The sequence below is a fragment of the Panthera uncia genome, assembly GCF_023721935.1.
Source record: "Panthera uncia isolate 11264 chromosome B3 unlocalized genomic scaffold, Puncia_PCG_1.0 HiC_scaffold_1, whole genome shotgun sequence".
NCBI lineage: Eukaryota > Metazoa > Chordata > Mammalia > Carnivora > Felidae > Panthera > Panthera uncia.
This window is the reverse complement of record NW_026057582.1, coordinates 131,825,601-131,847,469: the sequence shown is the minus strand read 5'-3', so window position 1 is coordinate 131,847,469 and position 21,869 is coordinate 131,825,601. Positions and strand designations below refer to the sequence as shown.

The 21,869-nt window shown below is 48.8% G+C and overlaps 1 protein-coding gene across 1 annotated transcript in view; it reads right to left on the bottom strand.

The window, feature by feature from the left end:
* Positions 1-21,869, bottom strand: part of FAM174B (family with sequence similarity 174 member B) — a gene marked incomplete at its 5' end in the record, with an annotated part of 34,148 nt that overhangs the window by 9,377 nt on the left and 2,902 nt on the right. Inside the window, one exon of the mRNA XM_049614159.1 lies at positions 2,106-2,237. Coding sequence (XP_049470116.1) covers positions 2,106-2,237 — 132 coding nt within the window. The remainder of the gene's footprint in view (positions 1-2,105; positions 2,238-21,869) is intronic.

Here is a 21,869-nt window from a genome sequence, read left to right as displayed (position 1 = left end):
TCTTTTCCTATTTAGTGAGATGCAAGGCTTCCACAGCTAGTTCAGTCATGAAGTATGGATGAGATTCTATTTAAGTGTCTCAGCATCAAAACAGTACATTGAGCCCCGTAAGCCCACAAGGGCTCCCTACTGTATAATACTTCCAGGCCTGCAGGACACAGCAAACCCTCTTCATTGTGACTAATAACGAGGACAGAGTTTTCTTCACGTTATGTTTTATTTCTGTGCATTGAACATGAGACAGATGAAATGGCTAAGCAATAAAACCAGTACAACCACGAACTTTCTTAACGTGTATATTATGTGATAGTATTGATGCATATCACTGATTGTTCCCATTCTACTCAAAGGGCTACTATTTACCTAACATGCAAATTACAGCTAATGGTTTTGCTCTGCTATCTACTATAATCAATCCATGCTTTAATGTTTGTGTATTCTTAAAATGTAGGTGTGATTTTTTTTAATGGTTATTTATTTGGGGGGGGTGGGAAATGTGAGCATGAGTGGGGGAGGGGCAGAAAGAAAGAGGGAGACAGGATCTGAAGCAGGATCCATGCTGACGGCAGACAGCCCGATGCAGGGGTCAAACTCACAAACCACGATATCGTGACCTGGGCCAAAGTCAGAGCCAAAGTTAAGAAACCGGCTGAGCCACCCAAGCACCCCCAAGAAAATAGCATTTTTTTAAGTTAAAAATACATACAAATATTTGTAAAACACCTGGCAATATACGTAACAGAAACTTATAAAACATTTATGGAGACATTTTTGAAAGTACTGAAAGACATTTTTTTTTAAATACCTAAGTAAATGGAAAGTCATCCCATATTCATGGATTGGAAGGATTCTCACAAAGGGGCTGATTTCCCCCTAAACTGATGCATGGAGTCAAAATCCCAAACATGCTTTTGTTGAACCTGACAACTGATTTATAAAGAAGGGCCAAGAACAGCTGTGCTGACAAAGAACAAGTCAGGAGAGGCTGTGGAAGACCGGCCTTCTCAGGAATGGAAACGCTGCATGTGCTGGTTAATCTGACGTGTCAACTTGACAAGAGTCACAAGGTGCCCTGACATTTGGTCAAACATTCTGAGTGTGTCTGTGAGGGTGTTTCTAGAGATTAACAATTTTATCAGTAGACCAAATGAAGTAGATTGCCTTGTCTGATGTGGGTGGGCCTCGTCCAATCAGTTGGAGGCCAGAATAGAACAAAAGGCGGGTAAGAGGGAATTCACTCTCCCCGCTGACTGTTTTCAAGCTGGGCCACTTGTCTCCTCCCTCACTTGGAACAGGACTTACATCCCTGGCTCTCCTGGTTCTCAGACCTTCAGACTTGGACCTTTATAATAAATCTTTCTTTATGTAGATACATATCCTATTGGTTCTGTTTCTCTGGAGAGCTGTCCAGGGAAAACTCAGGATTGGGTCCAGCCTGGACCTGTAGTTCCCCTTTGTCGGCAATAACTGGAAACTTAAGCAAACAACTTCCTCTTCTCTGAGGCTTTGAGCCCTCATCTCTAATCTATACTCACCCCCGTCCTTACATTGAGAATCTCATACATCCAAAGCGCACACTCCAAAAGAATCCAAAACGCAAACTACAACCCTGAAGTCACAAAGTCATTCTGACTTTCCTACAGGCTCCCTTTCTCATCGGTAAATTCCAGCCAAGGAGTAACCCTCGCCCCACTCCATGCTCTCAGCCATCAGTTTTAGAGTGGCTGAAAGAGAAGTGTCCATTTGTGGGCAGTCTGTGGCACAGGCAGCTGCCAGAACCAGATCCGCGCAGGCAGTGCGCGAGCAGCTCGTTGTCTGATATTCAGTCCCCCTTTTCTTCACGCAAAGCTGATTCCTCCAGCGTTCGCATTTGGGAAAGTGGGAATAACCATTTCTCTGCCAGCTTTCTGGGTGCTGTGCATTCTAGGAAGGGATCAAAGCGGCTCCCCCCATAAGCAGAACGCCCCAAGGTCAAACACATAACCAAAGAACAAGGACACATGGACGCCACCCCTGGCCTTGCGCTGTTTTCCAAGGTGAACCGTCCCACCACGCCAACACCCGAGGGCCCAAGGAGGAAGCTGCTGCCCCCCCAACCCCCGTACCTGTATTTGATGTCAAATACTGTGGAGTCCTCATCCTCATCCTCTTCTTCGTTCAGCGGGGCCATTTCCACTCGCTCGGCTGGAGTAGTGATGATGTCATACTTGCGGGTCTTCTTCAACCTCTTTCCCGACCTGGAGGAAGGGAGGCACGTTCCTGAGAACTCTGTGATGCCCAGAGGTAAGTGGCGTTGCCCCCTCCCGCTTGCTCCGGGCAGCCCTGGCAGCCGTCCCAGCTCCCTCCCTTTCGGCCATGGGAACTCTTACAGATTCCGGACCTCGCCAATCCTCTTGGTCCTCACCTGCAAAGTGGAGATGATCATGCCTGCCCTGAGCACTGAAAAGCCCAGTGAGCAAATAAATAGTACCCCAATGCAATATTTTTAAAAGGGCAAAATTAATGCAAAGAAAATCTGCGATGAGCCAAAGATGAAAATGTTCAATGAAGACAGGATCCAGCCCTGGGTTTGCATGGGCGTGACACATCTGTCCCCTTGCCCCCTCCCCCGCCCCCCTCCCCCAAGCATAGATGTCACAGGTGGCACTGACAGGCCAACCAGGTGGGATCTGGGTCAAGGCTCAGGCACTCTCCACCTGTGTGATCTCAGGCAAGTCGGTTAATCTCCCTAAGCCTCAGTTTCCTCCTAAATAAAATAGGATACGGACAGTATTTGCCCCTCACAGGCAAGAGAGAATTAAATGAGATGGTGAATTCAAGGAGCCTACACACAGGAGGCTCTCAGCAAAAGTTACTGTTAGTAAAAATAATAAACAAACAGAAGTGCTATAGCCTCTCTCAGATGACAAGGACTTGTAAAAAAAAACAAGTCAATATCATTTCCAGCATGAGGATTTATGGGGACAGTGAGTTATAACACGAAGCTTTTACCTCTGGGATGGTAAAGGGTCACCGCAAGCCACCGGGAAAGTGCTAAGACACGTCCTTCGGTCTCTGGCGTTAGTCACTCTGCACGAAGGATGCTACATTTATCAGGGCAGGGCTGAAAGTTTATAATGCCACTGGGAATAATACTATTATCATGACTACTGATGCTCTTTGCATTTATTTCTCCACTATCTTGACTATTTTCCCAAATGCCTTGTATTCTATGGTGTCTCTCCGTTTTGACTACATTTGATACTGTCTATGAGAAGCCAGACAACCTCCTCCCTGCAAATAATCATAAATGGGGCACTGAAGAATCGTACACTCTGCACATTCCTCCTGCAGACTGTCAGCTCTTCCCAGGTGGTGACCACATCCAGGATACATGCAAGACCTCTTTGTCCCCCACATGCAGAAATTCTTTGGTCAGTTTGTAAAATGATGAAATAAGAAATTCACTTTAAGGTTTCTTTTTTGTATATGCTTTTTAAAGTTTATTTCTTTATTACTGAGAGAGACAGAGCACGAGCAGGGGAGGGGCAATAGAGAGAGAGGGAGACACAGAATCCGAAGCAGGCTCCAGGCCGTCAGCGGTCAACACAGAGCCCGACGCGAGGCTTGAACCCACGAACCATGACATCATGACCTGAGCCGAAGTCAGATGCTTAACTGACTGAACCCCCCATGCACCCCAACAGTCAGGTTTCTCATAGTTTCTTAGCAACAGCAAATTGTTCTTGTCTTACCTGGTATGATTTACCAAAAACATGAAACTGTCACTTACGTAGAAAAAGTAGATATTTACCTGTATGTGTACCTGTATCTTCGGCATAAAGCACCCTATACAACCTCTAGTACCTGCTCCTTGTGGTTTTTCAGGGAGAGACTTCGAGAGACAGGGGGAAACCAGCTATAAATTCTGATGACTGGGGCACCTGGGTGGCTCAGTCGGTTAAGCATCCGACTTTGGCTCAGGTCATGATCTCTCGGTTCATGAGTTTGAGACCCACATCGGGCTCACTGCTGTCAGCCTGTCAGCACAGAGCCCACTTCGAATCCTCTGTCCCCACCCCTCTCTGCCCCTCCCCCATTTGCCCTCTCTCAAAAAGATATGAAACATTAAAAATAAAAAGTCTGCTGATCACCACACCCTACCATAAAGCTATCTGCCCTACCTGGACAGACACACACACACACACACAGAGGCATGGGTGTGATTGCTTGTATCTCAAACGTGAGATGAGGCATGGTACCAGTACCAAGCTTGGGGGGTAAGAGGGGCACAGCTAGTCGCCTCCCCAGTGGTCCTGGACAATGGCATTTTAGAAGGAGGCTTTATGCAGGAGCATAAACACTAACCTTGTAAACACCACTAGTCCTACATTCTCAACCCTCAACAGACTCTTCGTTTCTATCCACCTCCCCCCAAAGGAGCAAAGTAAGTCTCTGCCTTCTGCCCTAGCTGACTCATAATCCTTGACCAACTCCATCTCCGATACTGGACAGGGGAGATTAGAAACAGCTTCCAGACGCCACAAGCCACCCAAGACAAAGGCACAAGGAACCACCATCCCCAAGCCCTGAAGACGGGTCAACATCCCCATCTACGCAGACCCTCACACCACACCTTTGTCAGGAAAACAGCCCCACGTCTCCACCCAGATGACTCACAGCTGTTCAGAGCTCTCTGCAAAGCCTGGCTTTGCAAAGGTTTTTGCCCAAAGAGACTGACAGCCTGATGGTTTCGGGCTGAGGAATCACAGTGCTGTTTTTCAGCTCTTTTTCAGGTACAAGGAAGCCTAGAAAATGCGAAATCTGATCTGAAAACCTCGTGGTACACTCGGAACTTGAAACCTAATTTAGTCATTGGCCCTGGAGCAGGACTGACTGCTGACTCTAGAAGAAGGTTCTGGAGGCTCTGACTTTAGCTCTGCTTCATGGGAGTGGATCCCTATCACCCCTAAAATCACCTCCCTTCTTCCTGATGGTTTATAGAGTCTCATCATGAGAAAATTAACTTAGCTAGTTTAAAATAAGACCCTTGAACAGTTACGCAGGGGAGAAACTGGAAAACACCACCAGCTTCTAGAATGTCACGGCCTACTTGGTTTAATGCCACCCATTCCAACCATGTGACCTCAGAAAATAATTTTAAACCCCAAGATTACACCAAAGGTGTAATGGTTAATTCTATATGTTAATTCTGTATGTCAACTGCCACAAGGCGTTCAAGCATTTCATCAAACATTACTTCTGGGTGTTTCTGTGAGGGTATTTCCGGATAAGATTAACATCTGAATTGACAGACTAAGTAACAGACTGCTCTCCTCGGTGTGGTGGGCCTCATCCAATCAGCTGAAGGTCTGACCAAAACATAAAGACTGACCTCCCTGCCTGACTGCCTTTGAGGTGGGACATTGTTTTTTGTTTGTTTCTTCCCTATGTTGACAATTAAGCTGAAAAGCTAGCTTTTCTTGGGTTTCAGGCCTGCCATCCTTGGGATGGGAACTTACACCATTGCAAGCTCTTGGGTTTCTAGATTGCACGTTCTCCTCGCAAATCTCGGAATTTGTCAGCCTCCTTAATCTTGTAAGCCAATTACTTACAATATATATATATACATATAATATATATATATATTAAAATATATATATATACATATATATATAAATCTATTGACTGATTATATACAAGTGATTAATGTTTTAATAATATAATTCATGTGTTACATATTGATATATGTTCCATGGCTCTTAGAAAGATAGAAAGATAGATCAGTCGATCCATCCATCCATCGACCCTCTTGGTCCTGTTTCACTAGGAGGACCCTGACTAGGGACAAGAGGCCATTAACAAGGGCCCTCATGGATGCTTTAAATGCCAGTTCTGACGTAATGAGCTGAAGAAATTACATTTCAAATGATCAGCTCTCTGAGACACAGAAACATCACAAACAAGGAGCGATGTCACTGTTCCACAGCTGGACGTGTTAACAGGGAAACTGGGACCCAGTGAGAGGCTGAAGAGACCCAGACGCATGGACAGCGGCCTCCAGGGACAAGTGCCTTCGGTGGAGGGGGGCAGTCACGGTCAATGCACAAGCTACGCACGCATTCAGGTGGGGCGGGATGGGAGGCTCCCCACATATTTGTCACAAGAGGAAGCGAACCCCTCCTTTCCTAGCAGTGCCCAAGTCAGAAGCAGGGAAACGCGTGAACAGTCAGTGAGCATTTCCCGCAGATTCCAAGGGTCCTGGGGCTGGAGAACAGTGTCATCCTGCTTCAGGGAGGGAGAATGGGAGAAAACAGAAAACGGATAGTTCTCCAGCCCGAATAACTTCACCCAGTCCTGCTCTGTCTTCTCTGAGTGTGGACACTCTAACGTGTCTTTTCTAATCAATACCAGTCTATGACAGGTGAGCTCTTGCTGGGCTAAGTCATTTACACATACTGATCACATGTGATCACATGTCACAGCTCATCAAGCACTCTACAAGGTGCCTGCCTCACAACTGAGGAAAAGGGGGCTCAGAGAGGTTGATGTTCCCATGGCCAAGGCCAAAGGCTGCCCCAGAACAAAGCTCCCTGGCGGTCACCTTGAACCACCCGTGCCTGCCAAGAGGCAAGGTGCCAGCTGTCTCTAGATACTTCCTGCTCACTCTCTCAAATGCAAGCCCACTCCGCACCCCCACCAGACTCCACCCCCACTCCACGTTAACACCAAGAAACTCTCTGCCCTTCTAGAACCTGCCACTTAACAGAGCTCGCACATTCCTACTCCAAATTGATCTGCACACACTTCTAACGAACTCGCTCTAAATCGTGGACCCTCAGGACGTGAGTCGGTTCAAAGCAAGCCAGTTTCCATTTCCTCCCTCCTTTCGGCGTCTACATCTTCAGGGGCCTGGGTGAGTCCCCTTCCCACGTAGTCCCCGCGGTTGAGGGGGCCTGGTCACCTACCACACCCCCAGTTCCAGGAGTAGCTGTGGGACTGAAGCCCAAGCCAATCAGTGTGTTGCAATCCCCAGGCCACGGCAAGAGGGGCGGGACTGGGGACCAATCAGAGCCAATGGCCTTTTGCTAGGAAGGCTGGACTGGGGGCAGTAAATGCTCCATCCACTGGTCTTGAGACCCAAATGAAGCAAGCCATCTTGCCACCTTCTGGAAATGGAAAGTAAAGGGGTGCCTGAGCAGCTCAGTTGGTTAAGTGTCAGAGTTTGGCTCAGGTCATGATCTCACAATTCAGGGGTCAAGCCCCACGTCAGGATCTGTACTTAGAGTGTGGAGCCTGCTTGGGATTCTCTCTCTCTCTCTCTCTCTCTCTCTCTCTTTCTCTCTCTCTCTGCCCCTCCCCCATTCATGCTTTTATTCTGTCTCTCTCTCAAAATAAACAAATAAACTTAAAAAGAAAAAAAAGAAATGGAAAATAAAGCTCATATGGCAGAAGGCAGATTGGGAGGGAGAGAGATCAAGTTCCAAATCTACTATAAAGCCAGCCCTCCTTGGGGCGCCTGGGTGGGTCAGTTGGTTGAGCGTCTAACTTCAGCTCAAGTAACAATCTCACCATTCATGAGTTCGAGCCCCATGTCGGACTCTGTGCTGACAGCTCAGAGCCTGGTGCTTGCTTCGGATTCTGTGTCTCCCTCTCTCTCTGGCCCTTCCCCACTTGCACTCTCTCTCTCTCTCTGTCTCTCTCTCAATCTCTCTCTCAAAAATACACATTAAAAAAAATTAAAAATAAATGAATAAATAAATAAAATAAAGCCAGCCCTCCTTGACAGCTACCAAAGCCAGCCTGGGCTGAGGTTTCTGTCACACACCACATGGAGAATCCAGTCACAGGATCCTGATGGAACGAAGGCAGGCACAGCATGAAATGAAACCATCGCTGTAACAATATAAACCATCTTGGGATTTTCCTACCTGCTAACGGTAAAACTTCCACATGTACATACAATTTTATTTCGTCTAACCCTTCAAAACCCCAGGACTCATCCCTGCTCTAGAAAGAAAGAACCCATACATACAAAGTGCCTCAGTGACAACATCCTAAACATTTCTTTTTTTTTGTTTTTTTTTTTTTTTTTTTTCATCCTAAACATTTCTGCTTAGAGCCACCGGGGAACAGGTTTTCCAAGAACACAAACATCCTGGTGACTCCTTCCCACAGGGATGTTTATAAGCACACCGGCCTGCGAAAAAGGCCAAGGCCACATGGCCACAAAGACTCTGAAGTCCCCTGAGTCTCTCCAAGGGACAGTGCGTCAGCTTGTGGGCACAGCCCTCATCTCGGTCACCAACCTGAGGAAGAAAGTTCTAGACACCTGGTTCTAGAGCCCAGGTGCAGAGTCAGATCTGAGTTCATAACCCAGCAATTCTATACACAGGCCTGTTTCCACAGTCATACACGGGGGCGGGGGGGGGGGTGGCGGGCAGGCAGGGGAGGAGCCTGCCAAAACTGTCAGGCATACAGCTTCCAGCTAAAGAAGATTCGAGAATCAAAGAAGGGAAAAGATATAGCTGGCCTGTGCTCTACAGCATGGCCCCGGTGACACCATTTCTCTTCAGTGAATAAGGTCCCTTTATTTTTTTATTTATCCATTTTTTGAAAGAGAAAGAGAGAGAGAGACAGAGTGCTTGGAGGAGGGGCAGAGAGAGGGGGGCAGAGAAAATCCCAAGCAGGCTCCGTGCTGTCAGTGCAGAGCCCGACCCGAGGCTTGGAACCATGAGATCATGACCTGAGCCGAAATCAGGAGGTCGACACTTCACTGACTAAGCCACCCAGGCACCCGTGGAACAAGGTCCCTTTGAACCAGATGGCCTCAACGAAGAGATGGCAAGCGGTGGCTTTAAGTAAATGTTCACATTGTGTTTCACAGAAAGAGGCAAGACCAGAGAAATTCTAAGAGACAAAGGATCCTTCCACAGGAGCCAAAACACACATTTTTAACAAGGCAGAGGAGAAGTTCAAGATTCTTTTACTCTGAAATGTGATCCTAAAGCCAGGGGATTTGTTTACGCAGAGGCCCTGTCAGCAGCTGCCCAGAAGCGGGTTTCCCAGTGAGGGGGGGCTGTTCCGCTTATGCAAACACAAAGGCCGGGGAGCAGAGCATCGGGGCTCAGCGGGCCAACGTGGAGGGGGGCCTTCCGTCCCTGCCCTTCCCCGTGAGGAAGAACAAAACTAAACCAACCCTTAAGGGTTAGTTTGTTATGAGAAATCCAGCTGGGGGTGCAGCAGTCAGACCCATAGACTGCACATCCAGAGATGGGGTTTGGACCTCGGCTCCCCAATTCCTCTGTTATGTGCCTCCAGATGACTGACTCCCCTGAACCTTTAAAAAAAAATTTAAACTTTAATGTTTATTTATTTTTGGGAGATAGAGAGAAACAAAGTGCAAGCAGGAGAGGGGCAGAGAGAGAGGGAGACACAGAATCCGCAGCAGGCTCCAGGCTCCGGGCCGTCAGCACAGAGCCCGACGCGGGGCTCGAACTCAAGAACCGAGAGATCATGACCTGAGCCGAAGTCAGATGCTTTACTGACTGAGCCACGCAGGCGCCCCTGAATCTTAATCTCATGTCCATTGGTACCGCTGGCCAGGTTCAGTTGGGGTTCTGGTGATGGAGCCCCATGGTGCCTCCCGCCTCACCCACTCCATGGGCCACAGCACGCCCGTTTCCCCCACGAGGCCTTCCCAGCACACCCCACAGAGGTCAGGTTTCCTGCTGCCTCAGATTTCTGTGATCTCCACTCGCAGACACTGTCTCCGCTGTGAAGCACCATCTGCATGTGACTCCGAACCACGAGTGGCCCTCTTGCATCACCGTTCCGCTGGGGTGACAGTAACAGCAGCCACCACAACGGGGCAACACTCAGTGCCAGGCATCACCCGCGTACTCCTAGTGGAGCCTCCGGCCATCGTGGAGTCAAGGAAACAAAAGCCAGGAGGCACTGAGCGACCTGCCCCGCGAGTGGGGCTCAAGGCTACGTCTACCACATTCCAGAACCCAAGCTCTTCACACTCCAACAGAGAGCAGGAGACGCACCGGGGTCACCGGGGATCCCCACACTGTCAGACAGCAAGAATCCAGTTGCAAATTCTTGTGGTCGCCCCCTGCCTCCTCCACCACCGAAAAACAACCGACGGAGGACCGTGCCAGCAAAGGGAGGGCGCGCCGTGCTTCCGACTACAAAGCGTCCACGCCAATGTCACGCCTCTCATATTAATCTACAAGTTTAACGAAATCCAATAAAATATGGACAGATTTTTGTTGGGGGATCTAGACGAGTTAGTCCCAAAGCTCAGAGAAGGGGGGAAAAATGGATAACAAGAATAGCTAGGAAAATTCTGGAAAAGAGGAGTTTGAAGGGAAACTGATCCTAAATAGGGTTTACCTAAGCCTGGGGGTTGGGAGGGAGATGGGGGTTCTGCTAATGGGCTCGGAGTTTCTTTCTGGGGTGATGAAAATCTTCTAAATTGATTGAGGTAATGGTGCGCAAGTCTGTGCATGCACTAAAAACCACGAATTGGACACTTTAAATGGGTGAATTGTGGGATATGAGAATTATCTTATAAAGCTGTTACTAACAACAGGGAAAGACAGGGGTGCCTGGGTGGCTCAGTAGGTTAAGAGTCTGACTTCAGCTCAGGTTATAATCTTGCGGTTCATGAGTTCAAGCCCCACATCTGGCTCTGTGCTGACAGCTTGGGGCCTGGAGCCTGCTTCAGATTCTGTGTCTCCCTCTCTCTCTGCCCCTCCCTGGTTCGCACACTCTCTGTCTCTCTCAAAAATAAACAAACATTAAAAAAAGTTTTTTTTAACATAAATACAGGGTGCCTGGGTGGGTCAGTCAGTTAAGCATCTGACTGCTGATTTCAGCTCAGGTCTTGATCTCACAGATTGTGGGTTTGAGCCCCACATCAGGCTCTGAGCTGACAGCACGGAGCCCGCTTGGGATTCTCTCTCTCCCTCTCTCTCTCTGTCCCTCCCCCACCGCACACACACACCCTCTCTCTCTCAAAAAATAAATAAACATTTTTAAAAAATAGGGAAAGAGGGGCGCCTGGGTGGCGCAGTCGGTTAAGCGTCCGACTTCAGCCAGGTCACGATCTCGCGGTCCGTGAGTTCGAGCCCCGCGTCAGGCTCTGGGCTGATGGCTCGGAGCCTGGAGCCTGTTTCCGATTCTGTGTCTCCCTCTCTCTCTGCCCCTCCCCCGTTCATGCTCTGTCTCTCTCTGTCCCAAAAATAAAAAAATAAAATAAAAAAAAAAAAGTTGAAAAAAAAATAGGGAAAGATATGTATTTATTTATATGTGTCTGTACATACGTTACACTCATTTCTCTACTTTTAAAACCTCTCGGGAAAGAGACACAGGAAATTGATGGCAAGCAGAGAAGAAAGTGTGGTGGCTGAGGGGACAAGAGGTAAGAAGGACATTATTCACAATATATTCTTTGGCTCCTCAGGAATTTTGAACCATGTGAACATACGATCTATTTTTAAAAGAAACAAACGAGGAAGTAAAATTCAAAGTCAGTAATTAAAAAAATACTTTAAATGCATCAGGCCTGCTCTCCCCTTGGAGCTGGCCCAGGGGCCCCTCTGCTCCGCCCAGAGGCCTCATGTCGCCTCCCCTCATCTGGGGACTTTAGGAGCCAAACCCAGCAACCGAACCTTTCCTCCACCCTGGCTGATTTCATTTTTAAGCCCATTAAAGTAGGTCTGTAGCTCGAGGACCAGCTTGCTGCAGAAACCACACTACTTGTCACAAAGAGCATGTCACCTCTGACATTGAGAAAAATTAACAGGGGCCCCTGGGTGGCTCAGCTGTTGAGCATCCGACTTTGGCTCAGGTCATGATCTCACGGTTCATGGTTTCAAGTCCCACGTGGAGTGAGCACGAGCCCTGCCTCAGGTGAGCTCAAGCCCACTTTGGGTGAACTCCACTTCTCTCTCCCTCTCTCCCTCCCTCCCTCCCTCTCTCTCTACTCCCCCTCCCCGGCCATCGTAGGATTCTCTCTCTCTCTCTCCACCCTCGCCCACCTGCACCCTCTCTCCCTCAATAAAAATAAAATATTTAAAAACAAAAAAAATTAATAAAGAAAATAAGAACGAAATGGGGTGGGGGACACAGAACCAAGAAGCTGCTGGGAGCTGGCTGAGATGCCACACAGCCTTAATGCCTGGTGGGGCTTCTGCTCTGGGGTCGGGGCGTTTCCCATTTTTCCCTCTGACCTTGACCCTGCATCTCCAACCTCAGAGCGTAAGACATAACTACTGAGGCTTCCCTAGAAAACTAAGTAAACTCAGGGTGCCTAGGTGGCTCAGTCAGTTGAGCGTCTGACTCTTGATTTCGGTTCAGGTCATGATTCCAGGGTCATGGGATCAAGTCCTGCATCAGGAAGATTCTCTCTGCCCCTCTCCCCTTCTCTCTCTCTCAAATTAAAGAAAGAAAGAAAGAAAGAAATATTTTTTAAATAAATAAATATTTTTTAATTAAAAAAAAGAAAACTAAGGGTGCCTGGGTGGCTCAGGTGATTAAGCCTCCAACTTTGGCTCAGGTCTTGATCTTGCAGTTCACGAGTTCAAGCCCCACGTCGGGCTCTGTGCTGACAGCTCAGAGCCTGGAACCTGTCTCGGATTCTGTGTCTCCCTCTGTCTCTGCCCCTCCCCCGCTCGTGCACGTACATGTGCTCTCTCTCTCTCTCTCAAAAATAAATAAAAACATTTTTAAAAAATTAAAAAAAAAAAAAGAAAACTAAGTAAATCTGAAGAAAGAACCCAATTCCAAAACCCACCTTCAAGCTTCCCTGCAGGAAGGAACAACAGTGCTGTCCCTGGAGAATAGGTCTAGGATTAGCCCCCAGCTCAGGAGGCAAGGCCAGCGCCACTGCTCACCAAGGCCGGTGGCCAGGATACAATTCCTAAGTACAACCCTCCTTCCTGGGGCCCGGCCCCTGCACCCCACCCAAAACCTTCCTTTTAAAGCAGTTGAAACAAGCCACTGAAGGAGGTAAACACGCTAAGCTCCAACAGGAACCTCATCGCGCTAAGCTCCGGGTGGGCACCTGGGGACTGATGGTCAGGTCCATGAGACAAAGCTTCTCCTCCGGCACAGTGTGAGCTTCAAGGTCTCCAGCGGCCCAGCTCTACCATGGCTCCAGTCAGGCCCTCCTGAACACTGGTGTTCGAGAGCCTTCCAGATGCACCCAGAAGCAAGCACCTCCACGCCTTTCTCTGTCCTTGGGCTGCACCCTCCCCACCATGCCAGGGCTCCTCGGCTCCGGCCCCCGGCTCCCGGTCAAGTGCAGTGACTCAAAGCACCGCGTCAAAAACGCAAATGCCACAGAGCCCCACAGGCACAGGAAACCAGTGAAGCAGGCCTGGTGCGACACGAACATCGGAATGAACGGGATGACAAACGGCGACCGACGCTCTCTGACTCAGAGACGCAAGGTGTTCACAGCCCCGGCCGAGAGCGATGGCTGCGACCCAGCGCCTACCCGCGACTGCCACCTGGAACAGAGGCCCTATGTTTCCAGGGATTCTCGTCTGTCGAGAAAAGCAGACCTCGATTCTCACATGAAGACTTCCAATTTGTAAGTGTCCTCAACCATCTCAGTTGTCAAAAACACCGCGCAGATCAAAACGAAACAAAACAAAACAAAAAACGTATCTGCGGACCATCAGTTTGCAACCTCTAGTTCCTGGCCATGGTCATGGATGCCAAGCAGGAGTGATACTCAACAACTCAACGAAAAAATCATGAGCCCAGAAAGATGGAATGACTCACATGTTCAACCAAGGCCTTCCTCATAGCTGCTCCCCAGCAGTTCAGTTGTTATTCACACAACCTAGCTGCCTCCCTCCCTCTTGGGCACCATCCCCTTGGGGTTCACGGAAGTGGTGTCGTTTCTGACGGAGCCCAATGCCTACATCCGGCACACAATGCGCGTTGTGCCCTGGGGGTGCGTACAGTTCATATAAACACGGATCATACAAAACGGGCCACAGGACCCCAAAGAGCTTGATCACAAGCCTTAGGGCTTTTCTTCGTAACACCACAGCTTCTGGCCTCCGTCTGCTCTCCACACTTGTTTGTCTGTCGCTCCCTGGGGACTGTCTCCAACTTTCATTCTTCCAAGACAAAAAATAAGCACACCCCCGGCTTTAACCAGTTGGGGGAGTCACGTGTGGTATGGCAACAGCCGACGCACCAAGCAAGACCTGTTCCTCCAGCTGCCAGGTGTGTTTGCAAAGGGTTGGGTCCGCCTTGTTTTTTTAAATTTTTTTTAAACGTTTTTTTATTTTTGAGAGACAGAAAGAGACAGAGAACGAGCAGGGGAGGAACAGAGAGAGAGGGAGACACAGAATCCGAAGCAGGCTCCAGGCTCGGAGCTGTCAGCACAGAGCCCAATGCGGGGCTCGAACCCATGAGCCGTGAGATCATGACCTGAGCCGAAGTCAGTTGCTTAGCCGACTGAGCCACCCAGGTGCCCCTAGGTCCGCCTTGTTTTTATACGAGGTACCAGGTGAGGGAGGCGAGGCATAAACGCGACGCAGGCAGCCTCCAGGGGCGGCTCCATGGGTTTCAAGGGCAGTGGCGAGATGACGGAGAGGGACTCTTTTGATGGACCCAGCGGACCCAACTACAGCCTGGAAACTCTGAAGTCACTGTGCTTTGGGACACATGTCATGAGTGACCCTTTCAGCACCCGCTTGTCCCTGCCACGTGGTAGGGGAGGCGTGGGAACGTCACTCCTTGCCACCCGCACCTCACTTCAGGGGCAGTCACTTCTCACAGAAGCTCAGCCCAGATGTCCAGGTGTGTGGGATGGAATTTCTGTGAGCAAGTGTCACCTATACAGCACTTTCTTCTTTTTTTTTTTTTTCAAGTTTATTTATTTGAGAGAAAGAGTGTGTGTGTGTGTGTGCAAGTAGGGTAGGGGCAGAGAGAGAGGGAAAGAGAGTTCCAAGCAGGCTCCACACTGACACAGTGCAAAGCCCGACACAGGGTTCAAACCCACAAACCGTGAGACCGTGACCTGAGCCGGAAATCAAGAGTCAAATGCTTAACCGACTGAGCCACCCAGGTGCCCCTGCATCATCTGCTTTCTCCCCTTCTCCCCTGCCTGACCCCGCCGTGACCCCTTTCTCCAGGTCCTTCAGGGCCTCCTGACACTCTCCTCCCCCTCTTCCTCTTCATAGGCTCAGACCTCCAGCCCTCCCTACTGGTCCTTCCAGCCCCTTCCACAGGTCTCCACAACCATCCTGAGTCCCCACTGTAGCCACATCGCTATTCACTCAGTCACTCAGCAAATACTTACTAAGCACCTAGCATGGGTCAGCATTAAAGCAGCACTTTATTTCACTCCATACGATTCTCCCACCCACTACAATTCCCCAAATCCTCCAGCTAGAATTGGTGTCTTCCAAAATCCGGCTTCGAGAAGGGAAGGGCAGAGAACCCTGGCTCGGAAGTCAGATTCCAGCCCTTCACCAGCGGCATGGCCGTGAGCAAGACTACATCACTCTGTGCCTTGATTTACTCATCTGGAAACTGGGCGCTCCGGCCGCACACCGATCGGAGAAATGAGGAAACACAGAAAACGTTTAGCACAGAGCCTGGCACACAGTGAGGGCTTCATGGATATTAGTTGCTACTATTATTGTCATCATCATGATTTCCAAGTGATCGTTTTCTCACACACCCCCCCCCAAGGCAAAATCCTCTTCCTCCCCACTTGCCTTCCCAGACCGTTCGGTCTGGGGCCAAAGCCCCTGGGGCCAACCTTCTGCAGTGTATGCTTTTGCTTGTGAGTGTGGCTTTTGTTATATCATTCCTCCGTTGAACTGCATTCTTTCTTCTCTACCCAGTAGAATCCTCCAGGGGCATCAGCCTATCTCCTGGATTGCACTAGAAGCTCCTTGGACAGCACAGTCCCCCCTATGCTGACAGTGGGCCTCGGTAAATACACTGGGAAGAATGCTCCATCCACTCAACCATGGTTTCTCCTGGGTCCTTGGCCGAATATGCTGGGGAGACACAGCGGAACCAGACCAAAACCCAGCCCACCACAGATTGGAGCCCCAGAAAGGACCAAGCTGAGCATCAGAACTCCTTGCACTTAAGTTCTGTTCTTCCTACAGACTCACTGGATGACCTCAATAAACCCTCCCCTCTTGTGGCCCTCAGTTTTCTCATCCGTATGAAGGGAGGGAGGTCAAGGGAGCTCTCTGTTGCCACAGCCTCTCCCCTGCGCCACACCTGGCAATAAACGTGGATTTCCTGTCCCCTGCACCCTGAGGAAAATAAAGTCTGGGCTCCTGGCAGATCACCCTTAGATTAAGTATGGATTTTTTTAAGTGAAACCATGACAACATGATTCCAAATGCATGGTTGCAGAAATTACCTCTGCAAATAGTTAGCACCAAAGCATCAGCCATAAAACTAAAATACCAGCTCAACCCCTCAAGCGTCCTCTGCTTAAAGCGAGGAGGGTGCTACACAGACATTAACACTGGAGACCCCACCCCTGGACGTGCCTCAGGTGTCAGGAGGGACCTGAGTTTGCAAAGCCCACCCCCCCAACCAATGCATACGTGCGCATGAAAGTTTATAGGTAAAGTTATACAAGGCAAAGGGCTCAGGGTTAAATTAAAGAGGGATTTTTCTCCCTTTCGGATTCGAGAGAAGAAATCATTGGCAGGTGCCCAGTCCTCACAGACACATTGGATAAGCAGCCATGAGACACTTCCTCCACTCAGGGTCTTGTGTGTCCAGGGAGGCTCACGCACGTTAGAGTCACCAATTACATCCGAAAGAGGCTCTCAGAGGCAGATGCACCTGCCTGATGACTTTGGCCATATGGCTGTGTCCTCATTGACAGGCAGAAGCAGGACCAAAAGTTTGGATATAAATTACATCTGTTTTCAGAATCGGATTTTTAAATACAAGAGGATACTTTGCTATTGAAAGGGGAGCCAGGGACTTGGTCGACTTGATGTCATTCTAAATATCCCCACAGGCCTTGGAGGCGTGTACTCCAGTGAATGCCCAGAAAGGCCCAGTAAACCGCTCACGTGAGGCGACCAACAGCCTCCCAGCCCAGACTGTCAGGGAACCTCAGCACTACCGAAGTCTCAGGCTATCCTTTGTTAAGGGGCTGTCCTGTGCTATAGGAGGATTCTGGGACATCCTTGGACTCGAAATACCACAGGACACTAGCATCCCTCTCCCCAAGTCATGACAATCAAAAATATCTCCAGGGGCACCTGGGTGGCTCAGATGGTTAAGTGCCAGACTTCAGCTCAGCTCATGATCTCACGGTTCATGGGTTCAAGCCCTGCATCAGGCTCTGTGCTGACAGCTCAGAGCCTGGAGCCTGCTTCAGATTCTGTGTCTCCCTCTCTCTCTGCTCCTCCCCCGCTCACACTATCTGTGTGTGTGTGTGTGTGTGTGTGTGTGTGTGTGTGTGTGTCTCTCTCTCTCAAAAATAAACATTTAAAAAAATTTAATCTGAATTTTTGCTGTATTATTTAACACTCTTTCTTCACTGTGGTATATAAAATTAAACGGGAGAAGGGGGGAGCGGGGGATTGGATGAAAATGGCCCAAGGATGCAAACTTCCAGTTAGAAGACAAGTTCTGGAAGGTATGTTAACCTGATGATGACCGTGGCTCACACTGTGGTACAGTGCATCTGAGAATGGCTAAGCAAGCAGATCCCAAAAGTTCTCGTCATAAAGAAGAAAACAAAAACCTTTTTTTTCTTTTTTTTTTTGTTTGGTATCTGTGTGAGGTGATAGATAGTAAGTAAACTTATTGTGCTAATCATTTCACGATATACGTAATCCAAACCATTCGGCTGTATACCCTCAGCTTACAGTGCTGTATGTCGATTTTATCACAATGAAACTGAAAAGGAAACAGAAAATCCAGTAAAAAATTAAGATTAAGTTAGGATAAATATGTTTCACTTCTATAGCTTTTCCCCCCAATTCAAAAACTTTGGTCAAACAATCAAAAATTACCTGATGCAAAACAAACTGCATGATCTCTCTCAAAGTCATAAAAAGGGGCTTAACTTTCTAACCATGCTCTGCCTACAGCCCCAGTTTATTAAAAGAATATTCCTACGCTAACGAGCAATAACTAAAAACATGTCAGAACGGTTAAGTTTCCCCAAATCCCAAAAGTATGAAGCTGTTATGTTTTCTCTTAAATAACATTTGTTCTTATTATAAATGTAAATACACAGACGATGGGAAATTTGGGGAATCTGGGGTAAGCAGAAAAGTCTTCATTCCTTTTCAAAGACCTGGGTTAGATTTTTTTTTTTTAATTTTTTAAGGTTTATTTATTTTTGAGAGAGAGTGTGTGATTGCGGCAGGGGTGGGGGGGGGGGGGCGGGACACAGAATCCGAAGCAGGCTCCAGGCTCCCAGCTGCCAGCACAGAGCCTGATGCGAGGCTTGAACCCACGAACTGTGAGATCATGACGTGAGCTGAAGTTGGACCCTCAACCGACTAAGCCACCCAGGCACCCCTACCTGGGTTAGTAAATTCACGGAGCTTCTGGGGTCCCAACGTCTTCAGGACGTGGCGGCATGCACCTCTGCCACTGTGGCAAATGTGACAGCCGGGCAGTGTCAGACCACCGAGGATTCATCTTCCTCCCCCGTCCTCCAGGAAGCACCAAAACCCTCCTTCCAACATAAGAGGATTTTGCAAAGCTTTTGAAATAAGAAATGGCTGGGAATGCAGCCAGCAGAGATCTGGGAGAAATGTGGCCTGGGCAGTGGAGCTCGGAGACTCGCCAAGATGGGGAAAGGATCCCCATGAGGAGAGGAAAGTCGTGGCTGAGGTGGTAGTTTCTCTGCCTCGTCTCCACCCCGGTCATAAGACACCGGAGAGGAGAGCCGGATTCCTCCCAGATTGCAAAGGGTAAATGTCAGACCTGAGAGAGCATGTGGGGCACAATACTGGCTTAAGTCGTGTTATCCCTGGCTCCATGCAACCCACCAGATATTTCCAAACATCCAAAAGTTAGAGGAATTGCCGTTTTCTACTTCCTAGACAGCCTCCTTGTTGCTTCTCTTCTAGCTCTCAGAAACAGATCAAGTAAGAAACCTGGGGAGGCAGCCCCACTACCAGCTGGGCAGAACTGCACGTGTGGACACACACACACACACACACACACACACACACACACACACACAGTGAAGGTACCCTGCATCCACACTGCCTTTCTCTCCTTCCAATTTTGTCTCCTCTTAAAACAGTGTTGCTTAATGATTCAAACACATGAACAAGGTGTCAATGATTCTGCAGATGGCAGGATCGGCTCGATTCATAAGTCCGGGAAGAGGGAGCTGTTCAACCTCAGTAGAAAATGGAAAAATGCAAAACAAACCAATGAGATTCCAATTACACCCACCTAATTGGAACAGTGAGAAAGCCAAATGGTACTAATACTCGACAGGATCGCAGAACTCAGGCACTACAGGAGGAAGGGCAAACCGGTACATACTCCAGAGAATCATGTATGAGTCACCCTGGGGCCCAGAAACCCCACATGTACACCCCAGGTGCCCCCACACAGGTCCCCGAGAAGACATGTCCCAAGCCACAGCAACGAGCTGAGTGCACAGACAAGGGACAGCTGAAAAGAACATATGTCTGTTGTAAGGAAACTCAGAGCATGTAAAAATTTTTATTTTTCAGGTTATATAAAAACATAACCTGGGGCGCCTGGGTGGCGCAGTCGGTTAAGCGTCCGACTTCAGCCAGGTCACGATCTCGCGGTCTGTGAGTTCGAGCCCCGCGTCAGGCTCTGGGCTGATGGCTCGGAGCCTGGAGCCTGTTTCTGATTCTGTGTCTCCCTCTCTCTCTGCCCCTCCCCCGTTCATGCTCTGTCTCTCTCTGTCCCAAAAATAAATTAAAAAAAAAAAAGAAAAAAAAAAAACATAACCTGAAAAATAATAATCACCCACACCCATAAATGTGCACACACACAGATTTCTTTGCATACTCATTGTATGTATATAATTTATGATTTAAATGCCATCGTACTATCCATACTATTTTGTAACCCGTCCCACTCGATAATAGCTGTTAGATCAATGCCATCATTTTTAACAGCTGTACCGTATTCCACATGTTCCATAAGTTATTTAACCAAGACCCAGTTGTTAAATACTGAGGTTATTTAAATCCTTTTACTACCAAACAGAACTGCTCTGAACCTTCCTGCCCATGGACCTTTGCTGCTTCTTCTAATTAATAAAATTGGAAGAAAGATGGATCACAGTGAAAAACGTGTGTACCCTGGGAATGGAATTGCTTCATTAAAGGTATCTATATATTTCACTACAATATACATTCTGTGCTTTCCTTTTCTTTTTTTAAATTTTTTTAATGTTTATTCATTTTTGAGAGACAGCATAAGTAAGCAGAGGAGGGGCAGAGAGAGAGGGAGACACAGAATCCAAAGCAGGCTCCGGGCTCTGAGCTGTCAGCACAGAGCCCGAGGCAGGGCTCGAACTCACGAACCACGAGATCATGACCTGAGCTGAAGTCAGATGCTTAATAGACTGAGCCACCCAGGTGCCCCTCTGTGCTTTCCATTTTAACAGTTTCCTTGGCTCCACATTTTTCCTGCTGTCTGGCCAGGTGGCTCCTTCAGGGAAAACACACAAAGGGGCTAGCATTGCTGCTTGGTAAGCAATACCCTGACTATACTCTTCCTCCCTTGTCTGCGTTGTTAAGGAAATGGAGAGTCTCCATCCAAATATATTCCTACCTCGCAGGCTTCTGGCATGAGCCAGGCATCTGGGCACAGAGGACATTTTGAGAAACAGCAGTAATATAAAATACTTAGAGGAGTTCAACATTCATTTGCTAACAACATCTTCATTAGATGCCAGCTTTGTGCTTGGAGGCTACCTGGTGCCAGAGAGGCACAGACGATCAAGGGCCAGCCTTGCTCTTGGGAGTCCCCAGGCTGGAAAGCAGAGGGACACGTTCAGTGACTGTCTCGACTCCATGTAGGAATTTCCAAACTCCAGAGGGGCTCAGGGAGCCCTGGAGGGCCCTGCTGGAGGAGGTTTCTCAGAGGAGGCAACAGAGGAGGGCAAAGAGCCATGAGCTGGCCGTGTAGTCTCGGTGGCAGAGGGGACTCCAGGCAGAGGGTCAGAGCGGAGCAAGGCATACAGGTCCCAGGCCACGTGGCACCTCTGGAGAACCTCTGGGAGCCCCGCGGGGCTGGAGCGGTGGGCAGAGCTGACACAGGGACTCGAGAGAGAGGCAGAGCCCTGTTCATGAAGAGCCAACATAGTCTGCAGCCTAAGGAGCTTGTTTGGGGGTGGGGGGATCAGGTGGGCAGAGGAAGGACAAGACCAGAGAGGGAGGATGGACGGGGCGGGGACAAGGTTAGCAGCAGGGGCACCAGTGTGAAGGCTACTGCTGTGACTTAGAGACAAGGTAGGGAGGCAAGCCCGGCAGAAGTGCTGGCAGGAAGGGGAGCCTGGGTGGCTCAGTCAGTTAAGCGTTAGACTTCAGGTCATGAAGCTCAGGTCATAACCTCACAGTTGGTGAGTTCAATCCCCACATCGAGCTGTCTGCTGTCAGCACAGAACCTGCTTTGGATCCTTTGTCCCCCTCTCTCTGCCCTTACCCCGCTTGCTCTGTCTCTCTCATTCTCTCTCTCAAAAATAAACATTAAAAAAAGAAGAAGAAGAAGAGGAAGAAGGAGGAGGAGGAGGAGGAGGTTAAAAAAAGAAGAAGAAGAAGAGGAAGAAGGAGGAGGAGGAGGAGGAGGAGGAGGAGGAGGAGGAGGAGAAGGAGAAGGAGAAGGAGAAGGAGAAGGAGAAGGAGAAGGAG